At 63.4% G+C, this 20,302-nt stretch overlaps 4 protein-coding genes across 5 annotated transcripts; 2 read left to right on the top strand and 2 right to left on the bottom strand.

Moving 5' to 3' along the window:
* Positions 1 to 132: 132 nt before the first annotated feature.
* Positions 133 to 7,014, bottom strand: HTRA2 (HtrA serine peptidase 2). Its single transcript, XM_089527282.1, has 10 exons — positions 6,910 to 7,014; positions 5,935 to 6,023; positions 4,128 to 5,531; positions 3,817 to 4,021; positions 3,172 to 3,366; positions 3,032 to 3,064; positions 2,604 to 2,712; positions 1,939 to 2,008; positions 1,036 to 1,131; positions 133 to 908 (listed from the first exon to the last, which is right to left on the bottom strand). The coding sequence occupies exons 1-10, from the start codon at positions 7,012 to 7,014 to the stop codon at positions 743 to 745; spliced, it is 2,472 nt and encodes an 823-aa protein (XP_089383408.1). The 3' UTR covers positions 133 to 742.
* AUP1 (AUP1 lipid droplet regulating VLDL assembly factor) lies at positions 4,867 to 8,799 on the top strand. Its single transcript, XM_089526524.1, has 12 exons — positions 4,867 to 4,949; positions 5,063 to 5,200; positions 5,311 to 5,470; positions 5,830 to 6,017; positions 6,138 to 6,210; positions 6,497 to 6,570; positions 6,771 to 6,837; positions 7,027 to 7,135; positions 7,459 to 7,599; positions 7,907 to 8,055; positions 8,143 to 8,231; positions 8,371 to 8,799. The coding sequence occupies exons 1-12, from the start codon at positions 4,867 to 4,869 to the stop codon at positions 8,420 to 8,422; spliced, it is 1,323 nt and encodes a 440-aa protein (XP_089382650.1). The 3' UTR covers positions 8,423 to 8,799.
* A 1,459-nt stretch (positions 8,800 to 10,258) lies between these two features.
* LOC149313358 (uncharacterized) lies at positions 10,259 to 12,808 on the top strand. 2 transcript variants are annotated; one of them, XM_089526522.1, is made up of 6 exons: positions 10,259 to 10,381; positions 10,485 to 10,647; positions 11,093 to 11,147; positions 11,294 to 11,376; positions 11,476 to 11,607; positions 11,686 to 11,823. In XM_089526522.1, the coding sequence occupies exons 1-6, from the start codon at positions 10,342 to 10,344 to the stop codon at positions 11,732 to 11,734; spliced, it is 522 nt and encodes a 173-aa protein (XP_089382648.1). In that variant the 5' UTR covers positions 10,259 to 10,341; the 3' UTR covers positions 11,735 to 11,823. The 2 variants fall into 2 exon arrangements, with proteins under 2 accessions (XP_089382648.1, XP_089382647.1); XM_089526521.1 differs by lacking the exons at positions 10,259 to 10,381; positions 10,485 to 10,647 and having other exon boundaries at positions 10,728 to 11,147; positions 11,686 to 12,808.
* Positions 12,809 to 13,589: 781 nt separating this feature from the next.
* Positions 13,590 to 18,949, bottom strand: LOC149313357 (uncharacterized). Its single transcript, XM_089527168.1, has 4 exons — positions 18,829 to 18,949; positions 15,958 to 17,903; positions 15,241 to 15,306; positions 13,590 to 14,711 (listed from the first exon to the last, which is right to left on the bottom strand). The coding sequence occupies exons 2-4, from the start codon at positions 17,226 to 17,228 to the stop codon at positions 14,540 to 14,542; spliced, it is 1,509 nt and encodes a 502-aa protein (XP_089383294.1). The 5' UTR covers positions 17,229 to 17,903; positions 18,829 to 18,949; the 3' UTR covers positions 13,590 to 14,539.
* Between the last annotated feature and the right edge of the window lie 1,353 nt (positions 18,950 to 20,302).

The following is a 20,302-nucleotide window of genomic DNA, read 5'->3' as shown; positions in this document are numbered from 1 at the left end:
TTTGGGGGGGGGCCTGTGGCATAACCCTCATCCTTCACTAAAGGCTCACAAATGCCAATCAATGAGTCCCACTGCCACTTGTCCCTGTCCTTTTGCAGCTCTGGTTTGGAAAAAAGAGGCAGAAGATCTGGGCATGTGAAGACCAAGGTTTATTTTAGCAAAACTGAGGGAGGGGATCAACCATCCCCCCCACACACACACACTCTCCCTTTCACTGGCCAGGTGACCAAATGCACAACTGTCTCAGGACTACCATAAAGGAAAGCTCACATTTCTAGTCCTTATGGCAACCTTCCCTGACCCGGTTCCTCTTGCTGGGTTGGACTACAGTGCCCACAATCCCCAGCCAGCCCAGACAGTTGTAAGTAAAGTGCCTTCTGATCTCACACAAAGGCCTTTGAAAACAGACCCTGTGTCCATGCACTATGCACCTAGTAGCCAGCGCAACTTGAAATGTTCAAGAGCCAATGATGCCCCCCCCAATACATTCAAGCCAGGCTCCCCCCATGTGCATTGCCCCCCTGCGCTCTACTTGGCAATACAGTCCAGCAAGAATGGCCCTGTCCCTGCAGGCCAGGAAGCACGAGAATGCAAATGCTATCATACAGCCTTTTAACCATCAGAAAATTAGCCCTCTTTGAGGCTGGGGTGGGGACATCTCCCTGCAGTTGCCCCACAGGGGTGCCCCTCCATGCAAAGTGTTTGTTCTGAAAATGGAGGAAGACTTGTCTACTTCCCCCCTTCACTCTGTGACTTCTGGGGTGATGGTCAGCAGCAGTGCCTCGTAGCCCCGCCGGACCAACAGGGTCAAGTGGTCCTGGGTCCGCACAGCCTCATAGACATCCTCCGCCCGTCGGGAGGCTCGTCCATTGATCTCTACCAACACGTCACCCGCCTTGAGTCCCGCCCTGCAGGGAGAGTGGCGCAGCCATTGGCGGATGGGGCGGGAGATGGGCACAGGCAGTGCCCCCACAAAGGAGTCAGCCTGACACCCCCCAATGCTCCCCCCCAGGCAAGAGGGGGCCCACAGCTTACTGTTGAGCTGGAGAGCCAATGATGACCTTGTGGATCAGGACCCCGTAGGAGACATCTGGGAAGGAGGAGTCCCTCATCTTCAGCTCTGACAGGATGCTACAGCGCAAGGGGAAGGGGAGACATTGAGTTGTAGTCAAGAGGGCCCCCAGAGAGCATCAGGCCCCGTCCTCCGCACAACGCAGGGCCTCCAGCTGGAGGAACTACACAATTGGCTTCCTCCGGAGGAGCAGAGAAAGGTGGGGTGGCTGGAAGGGGAGGGAGCTGTAGGTGCTTGTTGCTTGTAGCAAAGGAGTTGCCCCACTTGCCCCAGTGAAGGCAGCGCAAAGGGCAGCGCAGCTCCTCCTCTGCCACTGGATCCACTCCTGCGCACTGGAGGGCCTCCCTGACAAGCAGAGGACTTACTTGACCCCCCCCACCACCACACAGCCATGACAGGCTGCCAGAAATGGAAGGCTATACAAGGGAGGGGGGCTGACAAGGATTGCAGCCTCATCCCTAGGAAAACTCTCCCATAGGCCCCGCCTGCTCACTTACTCCAAGCAAAGACTATGCTAGATGCTGGAAAGCCGGGGGGGGGGGGGAGGAGACCATACACAAAATGGCTCTGTGGCTACCTTGGGGGAGCTTGATCTCTGTCCCCTCAGCAGGCTCTTCTGCTGTGGCTCCCCACTGGATCCAAACCCCAGAACACCCCTCTCTCGTTTTTTGTGGGCTTTTTGAGCTATGGGGCTGTATACTAGAAGGATCTACTCCTGACACTTTGCCTGCATGAGGAATAAATTCTTCCAGAACATGGCAGCATACCCCTGAAAAACCCACAAAACCTATGGATGCCTGCAGTGAACGCCTCCGACTTCACAGCCCTCTCCGTGGCTTATGGAGATTCCAGTCTGGGGCACCTACCTGGGGGTCAGCGTCAGCATCATCACCCCAATGTAGCGCCTCTTCCCCTCTGTGCTGCCAAACCAGGAGTCTGCAATGAAGGGAAGGAAAGGGAGGGTCTGCTATTTTTTAAAACAGAGTATTTTATATGCTTCATGATAACATAAACAAGAATAACAAAAGGCCTTGAAAGAGGGTTCTGTTGTTACTGGGGGGGGGGGGGCAGTGCCCCAGCTCATCCTCAGATCTTATCACCCCAGGCTTTGATGGAGACATGTGCAGAGCTCCAAAGGGGCAGCAGACCTGGAAGAGGACCAGCCACTAAGGGGGCTGCCCAGTACCGAAGGAAGGCTCTGAGGGGGCTCTGTTCCAAGAAACCCCAGCTGTGGGTATGCAGAACTCTGGTTTGCAGTCACACAGCCACTCCCTCCAGAGTTACCAGTGGGAAGGAATAATGGGAGCTGCAATGCAAAATCTCTCAGCAGGACCACAATCCCCCCCCCCCCACGCACACACACAGAGAGTACTGAGAGTGGCTGCAGTCACTGGTCTGGTCCAGATCCCTTCCCAGGACCCCCAGCACAGCCTTCCTTCTCCCGCAGGGACCCCAGTGGTGCCAAAGTCTGGGGCCAGAGGCTGAAGGAGAGCTCCACACCAGCTGCCCTTTCTGCCCACCTTAGACTCACCCTTGCGCTTCTCCTCCTGCTCCAGAAAGGCCCGCAGGCGGTCTGAGGGGATGGCGAAGGAAATCCCGGGCGTCACCTTCATGGTGTTCACCCCAATCACTTCCCCATCCTGCCAAGGGGGAGGGGGGGAGGGAAGAGAGAAAACAGAAGGTGCAGCTCCATCCAGAGCAAACATTGAGGCTCAGTTGGTACTGCAGGGAGAAAGGATGATCCCATCCCCATTGTGATAAAGGGGGGGAGACCCTTCATGGAGGGGAGTGCCTTAGGGACCTTGCAAAGGCCCTGCTCACAGACCAACCCTGTCTACCCCCCACCAGTGCAGCAGGAGAGCCAAACAATGAGCACAACCCACAAAAGCCCCCACCCAAATGTAAGGCAAGCCAAGGAGACCCCCAACCCCAGCAGCAGCAGCAGAGAGAGAGACTTACCAGGTTCACCAAGGGGCCCCCGGAGTTCCCAAACTGCAGAAGAAAAGCCACAGGGGAGGCTTGAGGGCCCCACAGCCAAGGACCCCCAACCCACTCCCACGCCGCCAGGACTTCACCTGAGCCCCTCGTTGCTGGCTTACATCAATGGCGGCGTCCGTCTGAATGTACTCCATGTCTGAGGAGGGGAGGCCCAGCTCCCGACCCCCCCGCTGGGCCGAGCTGACAATGCCAGAGGTGATGGTGTTCTGGAGGGCAAAGGGGCTCCCCATGGCCACCACAAACTCCCCCTGGCGCACCTCCGAGGACCGGCCCAGGGGCAGCGTTGGCAGGGGCCGCTGTGGGGCGAGAGGGGGAGGTGGGCATCAGTGCCAGGAAACATTGGGGGGAGGGCTCTGTCGGGGGGGGGAGGCATGGCTTCCTGGGATCAGAAGCCTGTGGTGGGCTTCTTGGTTCATGGGGCTGCATTTGGGCCCCATCCTGGCCCATGGAAGGGGGCACAGGTCCTTAAGGACCGGGGGGGGGGGCTTGGCGCTGGCAGCTTTTGGGGGCTTCCAAGCTCATGGGGCTCCACTTGGGCTCCCACCCTGGCGCCTGGAAGGGGGCACTCCATGGCCTTCCTGAGTGCCAGGGGCAGGGTGGCCGCCCTTAAGGACCGGGGCCCTCGCGGCTGCCATGGCACCTGGCGGAGGGAGGGAGGGAGGGAGGGGTCTCCGCAGCCCCCTCTGGCCCCAGGGCTGCCCAGTCCAGGGCTGGCTTTGTCCTTCCCCGGCCCGGCCCGGCCCGACCTTGGGGCTGATCTTGAGGGTGGCGATGTCTGCCAGCGGGTCCACCTGCCGGACGGAGGCGTCGTAGAGCTCCCCGCTGGCCAGCCGCACCCGCACCCGCCTCCGGTTGGCCACGACGTGGGCGTTGGTCACGATCAGCCCGTCCGAGGAGACCACGAAGCCCGAGCCATTGGAGATGGGCACCTCGCGCCCGGAGAAGGGGTGCCTGCCGACGGAGGGGAGGCGGGGGTCATGCGGGGGCCACAGCCTCTCTGGGGGCAGCCTGGGGTCCCCGGCCCCCTCCCTCCCTGCCTCTCCCTTCCCCGCCGGACCTCCCCAGGATCTCTATGTAGACGAGGGCCGGTGCCGTCCGCTCCGCGACGTCGGCGATGAAGTTGTAGGTGCTCCGGGGGGAGGGCGGCGCCTCTGGGGGCGGCGAAGGGGGCGCGGAGGGGACGGCGGCGGAGACCGAGGGCAGCAGCGGCGGCGGGGCCAGGAGGGCCAGGGGGCTCCGGCAGGGGGTGCCCTCGGAGGCCTTTCTCCCTCGCAGCCCCAGCCCCAGCCCCAGCGCCAGCAGACCCGCCCCGGCCCCCGCCAGCCCCGCCGCCCTCGTCCCCCGGGAGCCCCAGCCCCAGCGCCGCCTCCCAGGAGAGGAAGGAGGGGGAGGAGGAGGGGGCCCCGAGGGAAGCAGCAGCAGAGGCGCCGCCCCCGAAGGACCCCCCCGGAGAGGCAGAGACGGCGCCGAAGCCAGCCGCAGCCGCAGCCCCGACCGCATCGCTGCTCCAGGGACCCAGCCCCGCTCCGCTTCCGCTTCCGCGTCGCAGGGCGCCTGCCGCGGGGCACGACGGGAAATGTAGGCCCCATGGACGCACGCTCTCGCTTGCGAATGCGCGCGGGGGACCGGAAGGGGCGGGGCCCGGGCCGCGACGCACTTCCGCCCTCCCGGCGCCCTCCGCGCGGCGACGCCAAAATGGCCGCCGTGGCTCAGACCGAGGCTCCCGGGCGCTGAGCCGAGAAGGGCCGGAGGGCAGCCGACGGAGGGGACTGGAAGCGAACGGAAGCAGAAGGGCCATGGAGCCCGCGGGCCCCTCCGCCTCCGGCGCCGCCGCCGCTGCCCCCGCCGTGGGCCCCGAACGGCTCTTCGACGCGAACCGGTGAGAGGGAGCGGGCGACGGCCGGGGAGGCCCGGCTGGCTGGCTCTGTGCTCCTGGGCCCCGGCTGTTCCCCGGCTGACCCTCGTCTCCCCGTCTCTCTCTCTTCCTCTCAGGCTGCCCAGCGACGGGCTGCTGGCGCTGTCGCTGCTGCTGTACGCGCCGGTGGGCCTCTGCCTGCTCCTGCTCCGGCTCTTCGTGGGGCTCCACGTCTTCCTGGTCAGCTGCGCGCTCCCGGACAGCGCCCCCCGGAGGTCAGCGGAGGAAGGGCCCCGGGGAGGGAGGCAGGGAGGGAGGGAGGAGGAGGGGGAGCCCAGCCATTGACCCACCGGACCCCCCCCCCTCTCTCTCTCTCTCTCTCTAGGTTCGCGGTGCGAGTGATGTTCGGGGTGCTGGGTCTGCTGGTGCGCCAGAGTGGAGCCCCCCGCCAAGGGCAAAGGGCCCCCTGCGCCGGACTCCTGGTCGCCAACCACGTCACCCCCTTCGACCACAACGTCCTCGGACTCCTGCTCTCCTGCGCAGCGGTGGGTCGGGGGGCTGGGTCTCTGGGGGGCACCAACGCCATCGTCCCCACCCCATGGCCCCCTGTTCAGGGGGTGCCCACCTGCCTCAGAGCCACCCAAGGGCCTTTCGTGGCCCCTCCAACACAAGGAACCCCCCCGGCACCCAGGGATGCTTTCCCTGCCCCTCCCAGCAGCCCAAGCAGAAGGCTGCCCTAGTACACTGCCATGGGCTCATAAACAGTAATGCACAAGCGCTAGAAGCGCCATAACAGAAGTATCCACTCCCAGCGTAGGGCCAGGCTGGGGAGGGGCAGCAGGGGGGTGGGCAGCGGCATCTGCAGGGGCTCTGCTGACTCTTTTCCCTCCCTCCCCCCGCGCAGCCGGTCCTGAACGGCGCATCCGGCTTCCTCTGCTGGTCCCGCGGCTTCTTGGAGGTGGGGGCGACGGAGAGCCGGGCGGAGCTGCTGGAGTCTCTGAAGGCCTACTCTTCCCAGGGGGGGAGCCCCCCGCTGCTGCTCTTCCCTGAGGAGACCACCACCAACGGCCGCGTGGGACTCCTGCGCTTCAGGTGGGGCTGCGGAGGCAGCGGTGGGGGGCAAGGGGACGGGGAGGGAGCTTTGCCATTGCAGATCTGGGACGCAATGGCCTGGCTGACTGGGCCCCCTCCCTCCCTCCCTGCTCCGTCTAGCACCTGGGCCTTCTCCATCCTGGATACTGTCCAGCCGGTGGCTCTGCAGGTCCAGAGGCCATTCGTCACTGTGGTGAGTCCAGTGGGCAGGTGCCAAGGGGGGGGGGGGGTCCATGCATCTGCTGGAACTGCCACCTCCGAGGCAAAGTGGTTCCTCCTCCATTGCTGTTCCTCTTACCCTTCTTCAGAACAGCACCTTTTGGGGGCGGGTGGCAGGGGAACGTTCATTCCTTTTCTCTGGCATATTGGACGTTGCAAATGTCCGCTTGCATCCACTCACTTGGGGGCTTTTTGCAGATCTCTCTCTCTCTTTCTTCTTTTCCTCATCTCCCCCTGGACTCCCCCGAATCCTCCTCAAGAATGTGGCCGATGCTTCATGGGTGACTGAGCTCCTCTGGACCTTCTTTGTCCCCTTCACTGTTTATCAAGTAAGGTACTAAAAATCTGCCTTTTTTTGTGGGGAGGGGGGTTCAGATGGGGCGGGCATGAACAAGCGGATCTTCCATATCTTCCCGCCATTGTTCCTGCCCCTCAGAGAGGAAGGATGCTTTACTTTTAGGGTGGGAGTGGGCTTCACTTTGGGCCCTGGCACCCAGACTTCTGCTGGGGCTTCCCTCCTCCTTTCTTTTCCAGGTGGCTCCCACCAGTTTCTAAACAAGCTGAGGAGACCCGTGACCAGTTTGCGTTGAGAGTTCAGGAGGTAGGAGCGGTCACTCGGGGGGGGGGGGGTCCCATCCTTGCCAGCTTGGCACTGGACAGGCAAAGGCCTGACCTGCTCTTGTACTGGGGTCATGATGTAGCTGAGATGCCACTGTCTCTTGTGGCGAAATGGCTGGCTACAATCTTTGCTTGACTGCTGCCGTTTCTCTGCCGCCATCCCCAACTGTAGCTCCTGGCCTCAGAATTGGGCCTTGTCTCTACTCGGCTCACTGCGGCTGACAAAGCGGAGTACATGAAGCGTCTGCGCCACAGCCCCCGTGTTTCCTACAGCTCCCCAGGTGAGTGTGACCAGTTCCCCCATAGAATCCCAAGGGCCACTCTGCCATGCAGGAACACACAACCCAAGCACCCCAGCCTCTAGCCCTTTGCGAGACTTTTTGCTTCCTGCCCCAACAATCTCTGCTTCTGCATGGGAGGGTGAGCAGCTCCACACACCGCCTGCAGGCCTGAGCATCCCCTTCCTGGGGCTGTGTGCATGATATTCGCTTCCCTGTGTGGGAAAGAGCAGCCAGATGTGTTTGGGGGAAGGACTGCCTGGCTGCTGTGCTGAGTGAGTGGGGCAACACTCAGCAGGACTCTCCTGACCATGCTTCTCTCGCAGCCCTAAGCCATCCTGCAGGGACCCAGTCTCGAGCATCCCACAGCGTGGCTGCCACAGAGGATGTGCGCTTGGTGGGTCTGGCCCAGCGTGTCAAGGAGGTCCTGCCCCATGTGCCCCTGGCGGTCATCTGCAATGATTTGGGTGAGCCGCTCTGCCACACTCAGACAAGTGATGCCCCAAGGAGGTGGCCAATTGGTGCCCGCAGTTTCTTCTGCTCTCTGTTGGGTTGGCCCCTTAACAGGTGGACAGGTGCTGCCCGCTGGGACCATCTTGTGGTGAAGGACAGTGCTCTAAGCAAATAAAAGTGCTGGGCAAGGGGCCTTTTCTAGCAGAAAAGTGTCTGCCCATCCAGGGACCTTTGTTTCCAGATGGCTCGTGATTTCATGGGGGGGGGGTTGTTGCAACTGAACATTCCCCCATTAAAAGTGACCTCCCCATTTTCTCCCAGCCCAGACAAACTGTGTGGATGCCACCATTGCCAACCTGCTGGAGGGGCGGGTTCCGTTTGTACCCAGCGAGGGGGAGGCATCGGAGGCCCCCCTCCTGGCTCCCTTGGGGTCCGGCGCTCATGGCCCGGCCGCTTCTCCTTCAGCCACGGTAATGCTCTTGGGGGGTGGGGAGGTGGGGGAGGAACAGACCAGGGCTGTGGGGCAGCCGCCTTCATGCTCCCTCCTCTTTGCGCAGGCGCCCGCCAAAGTCTTTGCCAGGTCCCCAGAGGCGAGGCACCTCTCCCTGCAGGAGCGCAAGCAGGCGCTCTATGACTACGCCAGGAGGTGAGGCACCTGCACCCCCTCTTGTCCCTCTTCCAGGGGGGAGCCATGCGGCCCCGTGCCTCTCCTGTGGGGAAGGAGGGTGCCGCTGTGGGGCCTTGGTGTCATGGGAGGCAGCGAGTGAGTCTGCTTGCCTTCGCAGGAGATTCACAGAGAAACACGGGACGATGGCGCAGAGAGAGGGCAGCCACTGACCGCCCAGCTGACCGAGGCTGTCCATTCATTCCTCTGGACTTCCGAGTCGGCCGGCAGCAGTTCTTTCTTTGTGGCGAGGGGAACGGCCGTCCAGACCGCTTCTGCCTTGTCTGTGCTGCCGGAGTTGCGTGCAGAGGGCCTTGGGCAGCATCGGATCCATGCACAGCACCGCATCCCGGCTCCACAGAGCAAGGGGTGCAAGGTGCCCAGTCTGGCTGCCTTGACCGGGTCCGAACTGCCTCCTGTCCTGGGACAGGGTCCCTCTGTCCGTCCGTCCCTCTGTCGGAGGGGCTGGGTGGGAGGAAGCCCAAGGCGGGGAGGGGGGCTTTCCACTGTCAAAATAAACCCGCTCTGATTCTCAGCATTTGCCTGGACACCGCTCTTTCTCTCCCACAAGACTCACTGCAGCAGCCCTCTCTTGTCTCCTTGCTGCTCCTCTGCCCCATCCTCCGCCCGGCTGGGTCCCAGGGGCAGGGGGCTGGGGGAGGGAGGGAGGGAGGGGGAGGCTCTTCCTTGAGCCCCACTGTGGGCTCCTGCCCCACTGGCCCTGCCTCTGCCCTGCAGCTGACTCTTGCAGAGGCACTTTGCTCTGGGTCCACAGGGAGGGAGGCGGCCTCGGAGGGAGCGCTGGCGGAGGGCCCCCTTTTCCAGGCCATGGGCTTCTAGCTTTCTTTTGGGGTCGCAAGGACCCCCGGTCCCCTCTTGGCAACGGCAAAGCCCTCTCCCTGGGAAGGGTCGCCACGAGCGGGGAGCGGCCAGGAGGCGCCCGGGGCTCCGTGGGCGATTGCGGGGCACCGGGAGGGGCAGCTGAGGGGGGTCTCCCTCGCTCCTGGGGGGGGGGGCTCGGGGTCACGCGAGGTCGGGCTCCGCGGGGCGGGGCTTCGGCGGCGGCGGCTCCGTGCAGCTCGGCATGTCTGCCTCGGCCGCCCTCCATTCATGGCTCACGTAGCGGCTACTCTTAAAGGGGCGATGCCAGAGGGAGGGAGGGCCCACACACAGACACCCTCCAACGAGGTCCTCCTTTCCCGGGACACGTCCTACATTTTCGGCCCGAGAGGATTCCCAAATGTTCTCCGCTCTGAGCTTTTGCTCTTCCCCTCCGAGAAATGGATCTCCTTGGTGCAAACCTGGGACAAGATAAGAAGAGAGATCTGCTATCACGTTTGAGGCTCAATGAAAGGGAAGTTGGCAGCAGGAAATCTCCAAAGGCATCGGAGGAAGCAGGCTTTAGTCTAGGAAAGCCCCTGCTGCTGCTGCCAACTGCTTCCTTTCATTGAGGCTGAAAGATCTCCCTTTCTCTGCCTAAATGATTCCAGAGACCAAGACGGCGGTATCTTTGAATTCTAGCACAAGGGAGAAGACAGGCCCTTCCAGAGTCCCATTTCTTCGGATGCACAGCGGGCAGGACTCGCACCCGGAGCTCAGGGCGAGTTCGTTTCTCGGAGGCAAAAGGGCGGCAAATGCTAGAAGGGCTTTCTCCCTTAATTTGAGCCCAATGGAGAAAGGAAGGGAACGAGTTCAATCTCGACCCAGGGAAGGGCGAGGGGTATATTGCAAAAGGCAGCAAGGCATCAGCTACGTCTGGCTGCAAAGACCCCGCCCGCGGCGGCTCCTGCCTCTCCCTGGCCGTGGCCTCCATGTCCCTCGCCTGTCCTCCGGGGGCCGCCGGTGCCTTTGCTAGCGGTGCTGCCCCGGGGCCGGCCTCCTCCTCCTCTTCCTGCGGCGTCGCCCTTTTAAGCAGCCGGGGCTTCTGTTTACAAGGCGAGCCGGACGGGCGTCACGTGGCCTCCGGCTGCTCCGGCCGACGCCACCCGACCCCGCCGCCGCCGCCGATCCTCTGGAAGGAAGGAAGGAAGGAAGGAAGGAAGGAAGGAAGGAAGGAAGGAAGGGCCAGGCAGCCCAGTCCCCCCAAACCCCGATGGATCCCCCCCGGGAGGACCCCCTGATGCTGCTCCGCGGTGAGAGGCCGAGGAGGGGGAGCGGCGGCGGCGGTCGGTCGGTCGGTCGGTCGGGGCGCTTCTCCCTCCGGTGACCCCTTCTTCCTTCCCTCTTTCCTTCCAGGCTCCTGGGTGGAAGTGGCCCCCTTCGGCGCCCCGGACCAAGAGGAGGACCAAGAGGAGGACCTCCGCCTGGAGGCCATCCTCCGCGAGGCCCAGATGGAGCCATCGCCATCGGCGCCCGAGCAGCAGCAGCAGCAGCAGCAGCAGCATCGCCGGGGCGGCGGGTGGGTCCCCTGGCCGAGGGCCCCAGGGAGGCGGGGGGCCTGGCGAGCCCCGGCCAAGGAAACCTCCGGCCCCCGTTGAAGAGCCCGATCTGCCCTTATGAACCCCCTCCGGCCGGGCAAGGCAGGGCAGAGGGCAGCCCTCCAACCGGGGTCTCAGCCTCCCACTGACCGGAGGGGGAAGGGGCGAAGCCCTCCTCTGTGGCCCCCGAGGCCAAGAGAGGAGGCGGCCCTCGGGGGTCTCCCCGGAGGAAACCTGAAAGAGGGCCACCCTGACGGGGGGGGGGATCCGGGGGCAGGTCAGCCGAGGGCCCCCTCCGACCCCAGACCCACTCCTCCAGGCGCGTCCGGGGCCTCCTCGGCCTCCGGGGGGCGGGGGGTCACACCTTCCCTGGAGCCCCCTGCCCCCTCCCTCCTTCCCTCCCTCCGACGCTTCTTGTGCTTCCAGGGCCCCCCCGGCACCCAAGGGACCCTCCGAGGAGGACCGGAGCCCCGCCGGGAAGGTGAGCCTGGACCCTCCCCCGCCTCCCCGGGGGGCAAGTGACGGGGGCAGTGTGACCCCGATTCCGCCCCCCCGGAAGGAGATGGGGAGGGTCTCCGGGGGGCAGGGACCTCCTTCCCTCCTTCTCTTCCTCCTTTCTTTTTCCAGAGGGAAGACCCCGAGAGGCCGCCTCACTGCTCGACCCTGGACTGGCCCTGGCCCAGCCCCCCGGAGCCCCGGCTGCCCCCCAAGTAAGCCCCCTGAATGCCCTGCCGACTGACCGGGCGCCCCTCCGCCTCCGCTGCGCGGCCCCTGACCCCCCCCCCGCGCTCCTCCTCTCTCTGCCGCAGGGAGCTGTCCTGCGTGGGACCCCCGGCCTGCGCCCCCCGCCTCGGCCGGAAGAGGGGGCTGCGCGACCCCCAAGTGCTGCTGCTAGTGGGACCCTCGCTGCTGCTCAGCCACGTCCTGGCCCTGGGCCTCGGGTGAGTCCTCCGGGGGCCGGGCGAGCGGGCTGGCCGGGGTGCTTTCGCCCACTGACCCCCCCATCCCACCCCTTCCAGGATCTGCCTCGGGAAGCGCCTGGCCGCCTCCTCCTCCAGCGCCATCTGACCACCCGGGACCCCCTTCCCTGGGGCCATCGGCCAGCCCCCCAGACCCGGCCCAGGACTCCTGCAGCTCCGCTCCCCATGGAAGACCCTCGCCGCCTGCGAAGACGACGACAAGACCCTCCCACTCCGAGGAGCCTGGGGGGAAGGGGCGGGTGGCTGTCTGTGACCCCCAAGTGTTGGTGGGCTCAGCCCAACCCCCCTCTGGAGTCCCCTCTGAATCGGAAGGAATTGGCCTGGGGGGGGGGGGTAGGGAGTCCCTTCCCAAAAGGCTTCCTGGCCCCCCTCGGCCCTCAACACCCCTTCCTGGCAAAGTGCGATCTGTGCCCCCCACAACCTTTGCTCCCCCACCAGCCAGACCACAAGCCTTCTGCGTGCAAGCCCCCTCCCCAATTGCCCCACTGACAAGATGCCTATGGGTCACGAAGAACCGACTCTTGGGGGGCGTGGCAAGTGAGACCCCTCCCCAAAGGGAAGAGGGGGCGGGGGGTGAGGGGACAGAAGAGGGACTCCCCACGCAGGGGCACCTCCCCTCTTACTTGGGGTCCAAGGGAGGAAGTGGGGTACCCCGAAACCCCCATTTAGCTCTCTGAGGAGCCCCGGGGGGCAGTATGAGTTTGGGACCCGCGTGGAGACCCTCGCCTTCAGCCAAGATCGGGGCGGGAGGGGGCTGGCCAAGGAGCCCCCTTTTCCTGGCCCTCAGTCCGAGGGGGGCTCTCAGAGGGCGGGACTCGCGGCGGCCACCACCAGAGTCTGGGGCGGAGGGAGGCCTGAGGGGGAGACACGTGTCTGTGCGCTCACACGAAGAGAGAGAGAGACCCGTGGAGACGGGGCTAGAGAGGATGGCGGGGAGGGGCCAGGCACTGCTTCCCTCTCGACCCCCTCAGGAAGAAGGCTCTCTGCGGCTGGGGCTCCGGAGGTGGGCCCCTTCTGCTCCCAAGAGGGGTCCGGGGGGTCCTCCTCCCAAAAGAGAGACACACACACACCAACACCCCCCGAGAGAGAGCGAGGGGCCTCGGGGCGCCGCTCAGCTGCTTCTCCCCAAATAAAGGCCGCCCTTTCTCCCAACCCTGAACAAGGCCTGAGGCTCTTTCATTCGCTTGGACTGGACTGAATGGCGGCGGGCTCCCAGCCCTCCGGCTCAAGGCCCGGGGCTCTCCCTCCGCGGCGCCCAGGAAGGGAGCGGGGTCGCCTGGCCGGGGCGCGGAGGGGTCTCTCGGCCTGGGCTCCGGGGCTCCAAGACCCGGCGATGATGCCCGCTGGGGAGCCTCCCCTCGGGAGGCGGCGGGGGTCCTGGGGGAGCAAGGGCCGAGCCTGAAGGGGGCTTCCGAGGGCCTGGCTGGGGAGGGGCTAAAGGGGCTTTCCCTTGGAAAGATCGGTAACAAAGTCAGATGAAAGGCTCAGCAACGTTGTTAAAATATGGAAACAACGAAAGGAATGCCCAAAGCCCCCCGTTGAGACCCTCTTCTCCTCTCCGCCGGCGCCTGGCCCCTGCCTGCTTTCCTGGGAGCCTCCCTTCGTTCGGACGGGAAGCGGCCGGTGCTGGGGCGCCTCTTGCTTCCAGGAGGAAACCGGAGCAGCTCTGCCGGACCTGAGCGGACTTCCTCGGAGCGGCGCAAGGGAGGGACCAGGCCAGACTCCAAGCGCCAGGCTGCCTTTATTGTTCATCTAAGCGCCCCCCCCCGAAGAGGGCACTTGGGGGCGGGAGCCCGAGGACTCCGGAGGCCTCCGATCCGCCACGCAGCCTTGTCTTGAAGGGCGGCCTCTTCGGGCAGCAACCCAGGGGCTGCCGCGGCGGGGCAAGAAAGGCAGCAGGGGCAGCGGCCCAGGAGGCCCCTCTCCGGCCCCACTTGCCCGAGGGAAGAAGGGGAGCCCGGGGAAGGGATCCTTGGAGCAGCTGCGGAGGGCGGCCAGAAGCGGGCAGGGAATCCGAAGGCTCACGGCGCACACGCTGCCTTTCCCCGGGCTCTTCGTGGGCCCGACTCCCATGGAGGGGGAAAGGTGCCCGGCTGGTGAGGCAGAAGGTCGCGGAGCGGATGGGGAGCCATTGGGGGAAATGGGGAGGGAGGGAGATCCTTCGAAGGATCCCAAGAGGCGACCCCGGCCCCTCCAGGCCCTTCTGCGCTGGGAAGAGTTGGGATCCCTTCGAGGGAGGGTCCTCCGCCCCCTCCGGCCTTTTGGGGGCACTGACTGGGGCCTCCTGGGTCTGTGCCCCCCCCACTCCCAAGGGGGGGGGGGCTGGCGTTCTAAAGGGGCCAGGATTAAACCGCCTTTCCCAAGGAGGCGCATCTGCGGAATGGGAATGTGGCTCTTTTCCTAAAAGGACCCTGAGAAACTGGAGCCATGGGTCCAAAGGAGGGCCACCAAAATGGTGAAGGGTCTGGAAACCATGGAGCCCTCTGAGGAAAGACTCCGGGAGATGCTGGGGATGTTTAGCCTGAGAAGAGAAGGTCAAGAGCTGATAGGAGAGCCCTGTTTAAATACTTGAAGGGATGTCCTATTGAGGAAGGAGCAAGCTTGTTTTCTGCTGCTCTAGAGACTAGGACCCAATGGAGCCATGGATGCAAGCTCCAGGAAAAGGGATTCCACTCAACATTAAGGAGGAACTTCCTGAGAGTCAGGGCTATTCGTCCCCGGAGATTTTGGTGGAGTCGCCTTCCTTGGAGGTCTTTAAGCAGAGGCTGGATGGCCATCTGTCAATGGGGATGCTTTGATGGAGAGTTCCTGCATGGCAGAACAGGGTTGGACTGGATGGCCCTTGGGGTCTCTTCCAGCTCTACGATGCTATGATTCCTCTTCCTCTTCTTCCTCAGAGGAACCAGAAGCACCTCCGCCAGGTCTTGCGGGCCTCTCCTCCTCCTCTCGGGGGCTGGCTGGGCCTGGGGGTCGCTGGGGAGCCCCTCTGGCTGGGGGTCCCGGCCCCGAGGCTGGTCAGCACTCTCCGGAGGCGCCCCTCCTGCTGCCGGAAGTCCTGCTCTACGCTGGAGGGGGGCAGAGGGGGGGTGGGTCAGCTGGCCAGGGGCCTCTTCCCTCCCTCGCAGGGCCCCCTGCCCCCAAGGAGCCCCCTGCATCTCAGGGGGGTTGGATCCTCCCGGGAACTCCCCCCACATACAGGGGGAAGCCCCCCAACCGGGCCCCCACCGCTCCCAAAGGGTGCCCCCTCCCTCCCTGGGTTGTCATAGGGCAAGAGAAGCGTTGCCAGTCAAAGCCCAAGGGCTGCCTTCTGGAGGGGTGAGCCTCTGGTCCTGGGTGGGACTGAGGAGCATGGCCCTCCTGGTGCGACTGGAGGCAAATGCCACCCCCGCCCACCAGGGGCAGAGGCCTGGCCATGGGGAGCAAACACCCCGAGGGTCAGGCAGCCCCCCAATAGCCCACCTGCTCCCAAAAGCCATCCAGAGTCACTGGGGGCTCTAGCCTGGCCCCTGGGCACAACAGCCACAGAACCCTCCTCTGCCCCCCCCCCGGCCACTGCCCCCACCCCAAGAGCAAGCCCACCCCCCAGGGCCCCACCTGTAAATGACACAAGCGCAGTCCCGACACTTGGCCCTGTCCTGCTCCCTCCGAGAGGAGCAGCAGCTGCAAGAGAACAAACGACAAGGGGAGTCAGCGGCCTGGCTGGACTCTCGGACACTCATGCCCCCCTGCACTCGCCACCCACTGGCACCCCATGGCATCAGGGCAATGGGCAGAAAGCAAGCACCAGTGACCTTTGGGGGGTGGACCTCCTGTTGAATTGACCCTCTGCGGAAGGAAAGCAGTGCCTTGGCAGGTCTCACCCCCCCCCCCAGCAGTGGCCATCCACAGCCCTCCAAGAGGCCCACAAGTGCAGCTGGCAAAGGGGGCTGCTGTCCCAGACCATCCCCTCCTCCCCTTGTCTTGAACACACTGGAATTGGACCCCCAAGCTAGGCAAACTGGACAGACAAGGTATACAGCCCAGTCTCTTTCCCAGGGCTGGCTAATGGGTTAGCTGGGTTCTTTGCCCCTAGTCAACCAGTCCTAGGATTCCCCCAATGAGACAGGAGGAGAACGGTGGGTCTGCCACTGAGGCACCCCAGGTTCCCTTCCTTGAGGGGGTGCAGGAGACAGACTGCCAAAGGGACCCCAAATGGCAGGGTCTGCCCCCCACCCCCACTCCCCAGACCCACCCCTCCAGGGCTGGAGGGAGCTAACCTCATACTCCCACCTGCCTTCCTCCCCACACGCCACTCCTCCTCCTCCTCCTCACCCGTCCTGCTGGGCCTCCTTCCTGTCCAGGTCCTGGATGACCCCCAGGAGCAGCCGGATGGTCTGCTGACTCGTCTCCAGCACCCCCTCGAGGGACTGCAGCTGGGACTGGACATCACCCACTGACCGGGCCGGGTCCTGAGATGCTGCTGGCGGGTGCTCTTCCTCTTCCGCTGGCCCTCTGCCCATGGGCACCAGCTGCAGCAGGCCCTGGACGTGATGCACTGCCCTGGCTTGTGCAGGGGAGAGGCAGTCCCTGGCGAGGGGCTCATGGCACTGGGCCCTTGGCGGACAGAGGCCCCTGTGCCCTGGGCAGGAGGACTGGCATGCCTCAGGAGGAAGGCAAGTGGCCTGCTGGGGCAGCTGAGCAGAGCCAAGGGACTCCTGGGATGCTGAGGGTGGTTTCCTTGACGTGGCAGAGGTTGAGGGGACTGAGTGGGGCAGTTGGGGGGCTGCCCCCCAGAGGCTGGTGTTCCCAAAAGAGGGAGGGGAGGGGAGGCAGTCACGCTGGAAGGGTCCCTGAGCAAAAGGGTAAGGGGGAGGGCTGCCCTGCTGGGGGGCACCAGGGGAGGTCCGTTTGGGAGCTGATTGACTGGTCTGCATAGTGGGGGGACCTGGCCAGGGGGCACTTGGGTTGCAGGGGGAGGGGGCACAGGGCCTGTGCTGGGAAGGAAGGCTGGCGAGGAGGCATGGCTCCTGGCTAAGGTACGGTGTGCAGGGGCACCGCAGAAGTGGCGGCCTTACTGGGCACTGAGTGGCATGGGTTTTGGGGCACAGCTGGGGAAGGGAGGAGGCAGGGGGCTGGTTGTGTGTGGAAAGGCTGGCGGTGGGGCCCCACAGGGGCAGAACCTGGCCAGAGCCCCCCTGATGCATGCAGCCACAGACACTCAGGCTGCAGAGGGGGTTGCCCCAGGAGGGTCTCTGGAGGCCAGGTGAGGTCTGGATGGCGGTGCTGGCACAGCCTTTGTGGGGCGGGGGCTGTGGGGGAAGCGGATGTGGTTCAGCCTGGGGCCAGCTCCGCCGGGCAGGGTTAGCCCCCCAAAGCTTGGGGGTTGCAGAGGCACATGGGGTGTTGTGGACAGGGGTCTCCTCACCATAATCCTCCAGGCCCTTGAAGCGCACCTGGTGAGGGTGGCTCTGGCGGCGCTGCAGACGTCCTTCCACATCCGACCCACCACGTCGCCGCAGCACCGACCGCACAGTCACAGCTTTCTCCTCAGGGGCTGCAGCCGAGGGGGCCAGGTTGGGGCCTGCCTCCTCCTTGCTGACCATGGCACTTTGATCCCACCAGGTCAAGGGTCAAGGCCTGCCACAGTCCATGATCCTTTGTGTTTCCACTGTGAGGCTGGAGCGGGGCACGCCAAAGTCGGGGCACGAGGCATCTCTTGGCCAGCTGGCAGCAATAGCAAGCATTTCTACACCGCTTATCAGTGCACTTAAGCATTCTATAAGCAGTTTACAAATTGTAAGCTAATTGCCCCTAATTGTAAGCTAATTACCCCCAAAAATCTGGATACTCATTTTAGTGACCTACAGAAGGATGCAAGCCTGAGTCAAGCTTCAGCTCTTTTGCTAGTTTTGAACTCGCAACCTTATGGTTTGTGAGTGAGTGGCTGCAGTACAGGCATTTAACCACTGCGCCACCAGGGCAGCAATGACCATGAGAAGGCAGAGGGCATGAGGCGGGGAGGGGGGGGGTCATTGCTGGAAAGGGCCTGGCTGGAGCCCCATGGCCGGACTCACAGCCACTGCCACCCCTTCCTCCTCAGTGCCCACAGGGCTGGTCACCACTAGCAGATGGAGGACTCTCTTTTGGCCGGTCAATAGAGGAGCCCGTCTTTCGCAGGGGGGCTTCAGTCACTTGTAGGGCTGGCCTGCAGGGTCTGGAGAAGAAGGCAATAAAGGGGTCCCTGCTAGTCCATGGCCGTCTCCATGCAGATGTTGGACCTGCAGAAGAGAAAAGCCATCTTGTAAAAATGTTTCTAGGCCTTCAATGAGGTTCATAATGAGCCAGACAGAAAACCCCACAAAAGCCCTTAAAAAAATCCCCAAAATAAAAACTTGAATAGAAAAAACGTACAGCTGGAGGCTCTTCCCATCTCCCCGAATTTTACTGTGGGTACTATTTTAGGCTTGGGGAGGCATCTTCACAGCAGGAAGTGAACTACAAGCCATTTTCGGATCTCCCCATTTAAAACTGCCCCTCCCCACTTAAAGCAGCACAAGAGACTTAAAAACGTAGCCACACTCCTCCATCCCCCCCCAGCCAGACTAGGGCAGACGTGGGGCATTTTGCCCAGTGTTGGTGTCCCATTCAAAGTGCCCCCCCAAACACATTCCAGGATCAGAAGCAGTCTGCCTGTCCTGTTCCTGTGCAAGGATATTGGGGGGGGGGGGCATCCATAATACTTGGTCTGGATTTTCCACTTGGGCAGAAAGCACAAGAACAGAGGCAAAGCTTTCAGAAAGGGCAGGAGAGAGAAGAAACGGTGCTGGCAGCGTCAAACAAGAGCAGTCAGTCAAGCAGCCGGCTGGCAAGAAGCAAGGCTGGGCACCCACCATCCCTTCCAGCGTACATGCTCCCATGAAGCCAGTGCCTGCGTAGGCACCGCCAGGAGGCAAAGTCACAGTCCTGGCAATCCGAGAAGGAAAGGATGGCTTCAGCACACGTCCCAATGGTCCAGTCCAAGGAACAGGTCACACCAGCAGGCAGGCAGGTGGTCAAGACCCATGGTGCCCAGGGAGCAGATGTGCTTACATCAGGGACTGCTGGGCCCTCTCTGCCAGCCCCTTCCCTCTGGCCTGCTGTCCTGACTGAGCCCATCAGAGGCGTCACTGCTTCCCCACAACAAAAGGGGTCAGTGGGACTCACCTGCCGAGTTTCCGTAGGGAGAGGGACCACTTTTTGGGCCGTCTGCCCCAGCAGGGAAGCAAGGCTCCTACCAGGCCATGGTTGTGCAGAGGAGGCAGACCAGGACACGTCTCCAGCACCCTTCATTCCTGCACTGCTCTGGCTGACAAAACAAACAGGCAGATTACAAAACAGAAAGGGACAAGCTTTGATCTTTGGTGCTGCCTCCTCCCTCCTTCCCTCCGTGCAAAAGCAGCAACTGAAAACCAGCCCCTTCAGCATAAACAGGGGATGATTCGCAGGACCAGTCAAGCAGAAGCAAATGCTAAGAATAGCAGCCACCACCGCCTGGCCTTCCAGGAGGTGGCCTGGAGAGACCCTCAGTGGGGCTGGGGAGGCTCTCCCCTGGTGGACACAGCAGCCCATGCCAGCCTCCAAAAGGGGTGATGGCAGAACCCAGGAGGTAGGGAAGAAGACCCCAAAGGGGCTCCTGGCACAAGGGGGGTGGGGAGCTCAGGCACTCCCTGGGACACATGTTTCCTGCCCTGGATCCAGCCCCTGTGGACCCGGCTACAGCACGGCAGCTGTGGGCCAGCTAGATAAAGAGTGGCAAATACAGGGGGCAAAAGGGCAACACCCTCCTGCAAAAAGACCAGAACAGAAAAGCAAGGCCAATGGGGACACTCTGTCCTGTCTCCCCTCCCAGCTAGGCCTGCAGCACCCCCCTCATTGAGAAGCAGGGTTGCCCCAGATGCCCATCCTTGCGCCTGCAAAGGACAAGTGCACCAGCGTCAGCTGTGAGCCGCCAAGGTTTGGCAGCTCCAGACAGAAGCCTCAGCAGGGAAGCAGGGCCTCCTCAGAGCACACTGGGGCCCAAGCAAGGGCCACAAAGTGGGGCCCTTCTGAGGGGATCAGTACCTGCCCTTCCTGGGGGCAGTTTTCCTTCTCTGGGGTGACCAAAGGAGAAGGCCTCCGGACAGGCCCTCCACTTGCCCCTGGCTACAAAGGGCGGCTAAGGCAAGGGAGCAGGGGGAGGGGGGGCACGTGTGTACACAGACCCACAGCACGCAAAGGCGCCAGACCTTCCTTCCCCTTGGAATGAGGTGGGTGCATTTGGGGTGTGCGGCGGCAGACCAGGGCAGTAGGAGGAAAGGCCTCAGCTTTGGCTTCACCCAGAACCAGGATCTGCATTGGCACTTTGGGGGCATCCTTGGTGGCACCAGAAATAGGGACCGCTCACCCACATTCTTCTGGATCCAAGAGGGGAGAGGCCTTCAAGCCCCCCCCCCCCCAGCACAATTTGGCTTATGGAGGAGGCAGGCCTAGGTCCCTACCCCATCTGCTGCCTCCCCCCCCCCTGCAAAGGCAAGCCAGTGACAGAGTGGCATGGGTTCCATCTGGCAAGTGAGGGAGCCTGCTCTGAGTTCCAAATACAGGGGCAGGAGATGACAGGAGGGTGCTGCTGGTGGTATTACATGGGAGGGGGGTTCCCATG

The sequence above is a fragment of the Sceloporus occidentalis genome, unplaced genomic scaffold, assembly GCF_023333645.1.
Source record: "Sceloporus occidentalis isolate IW3139 unplaced genomic scaffold, rSceOcc1.0.p SCAF_5, whole genome shotgun sequence".
NCBI classification, from domain to species: Eukaryota; Metazoa; Chordata; class Lepidosauria; order Squamata; family Phrynosomatidae; genus Sceloporus; species Sceloporus occidentalis.
The sequence above is the reverse complement of the archived record's forward strand: the minus strand, read 5'-3'. Positions and strand labels throughout refer to the sequence as shown.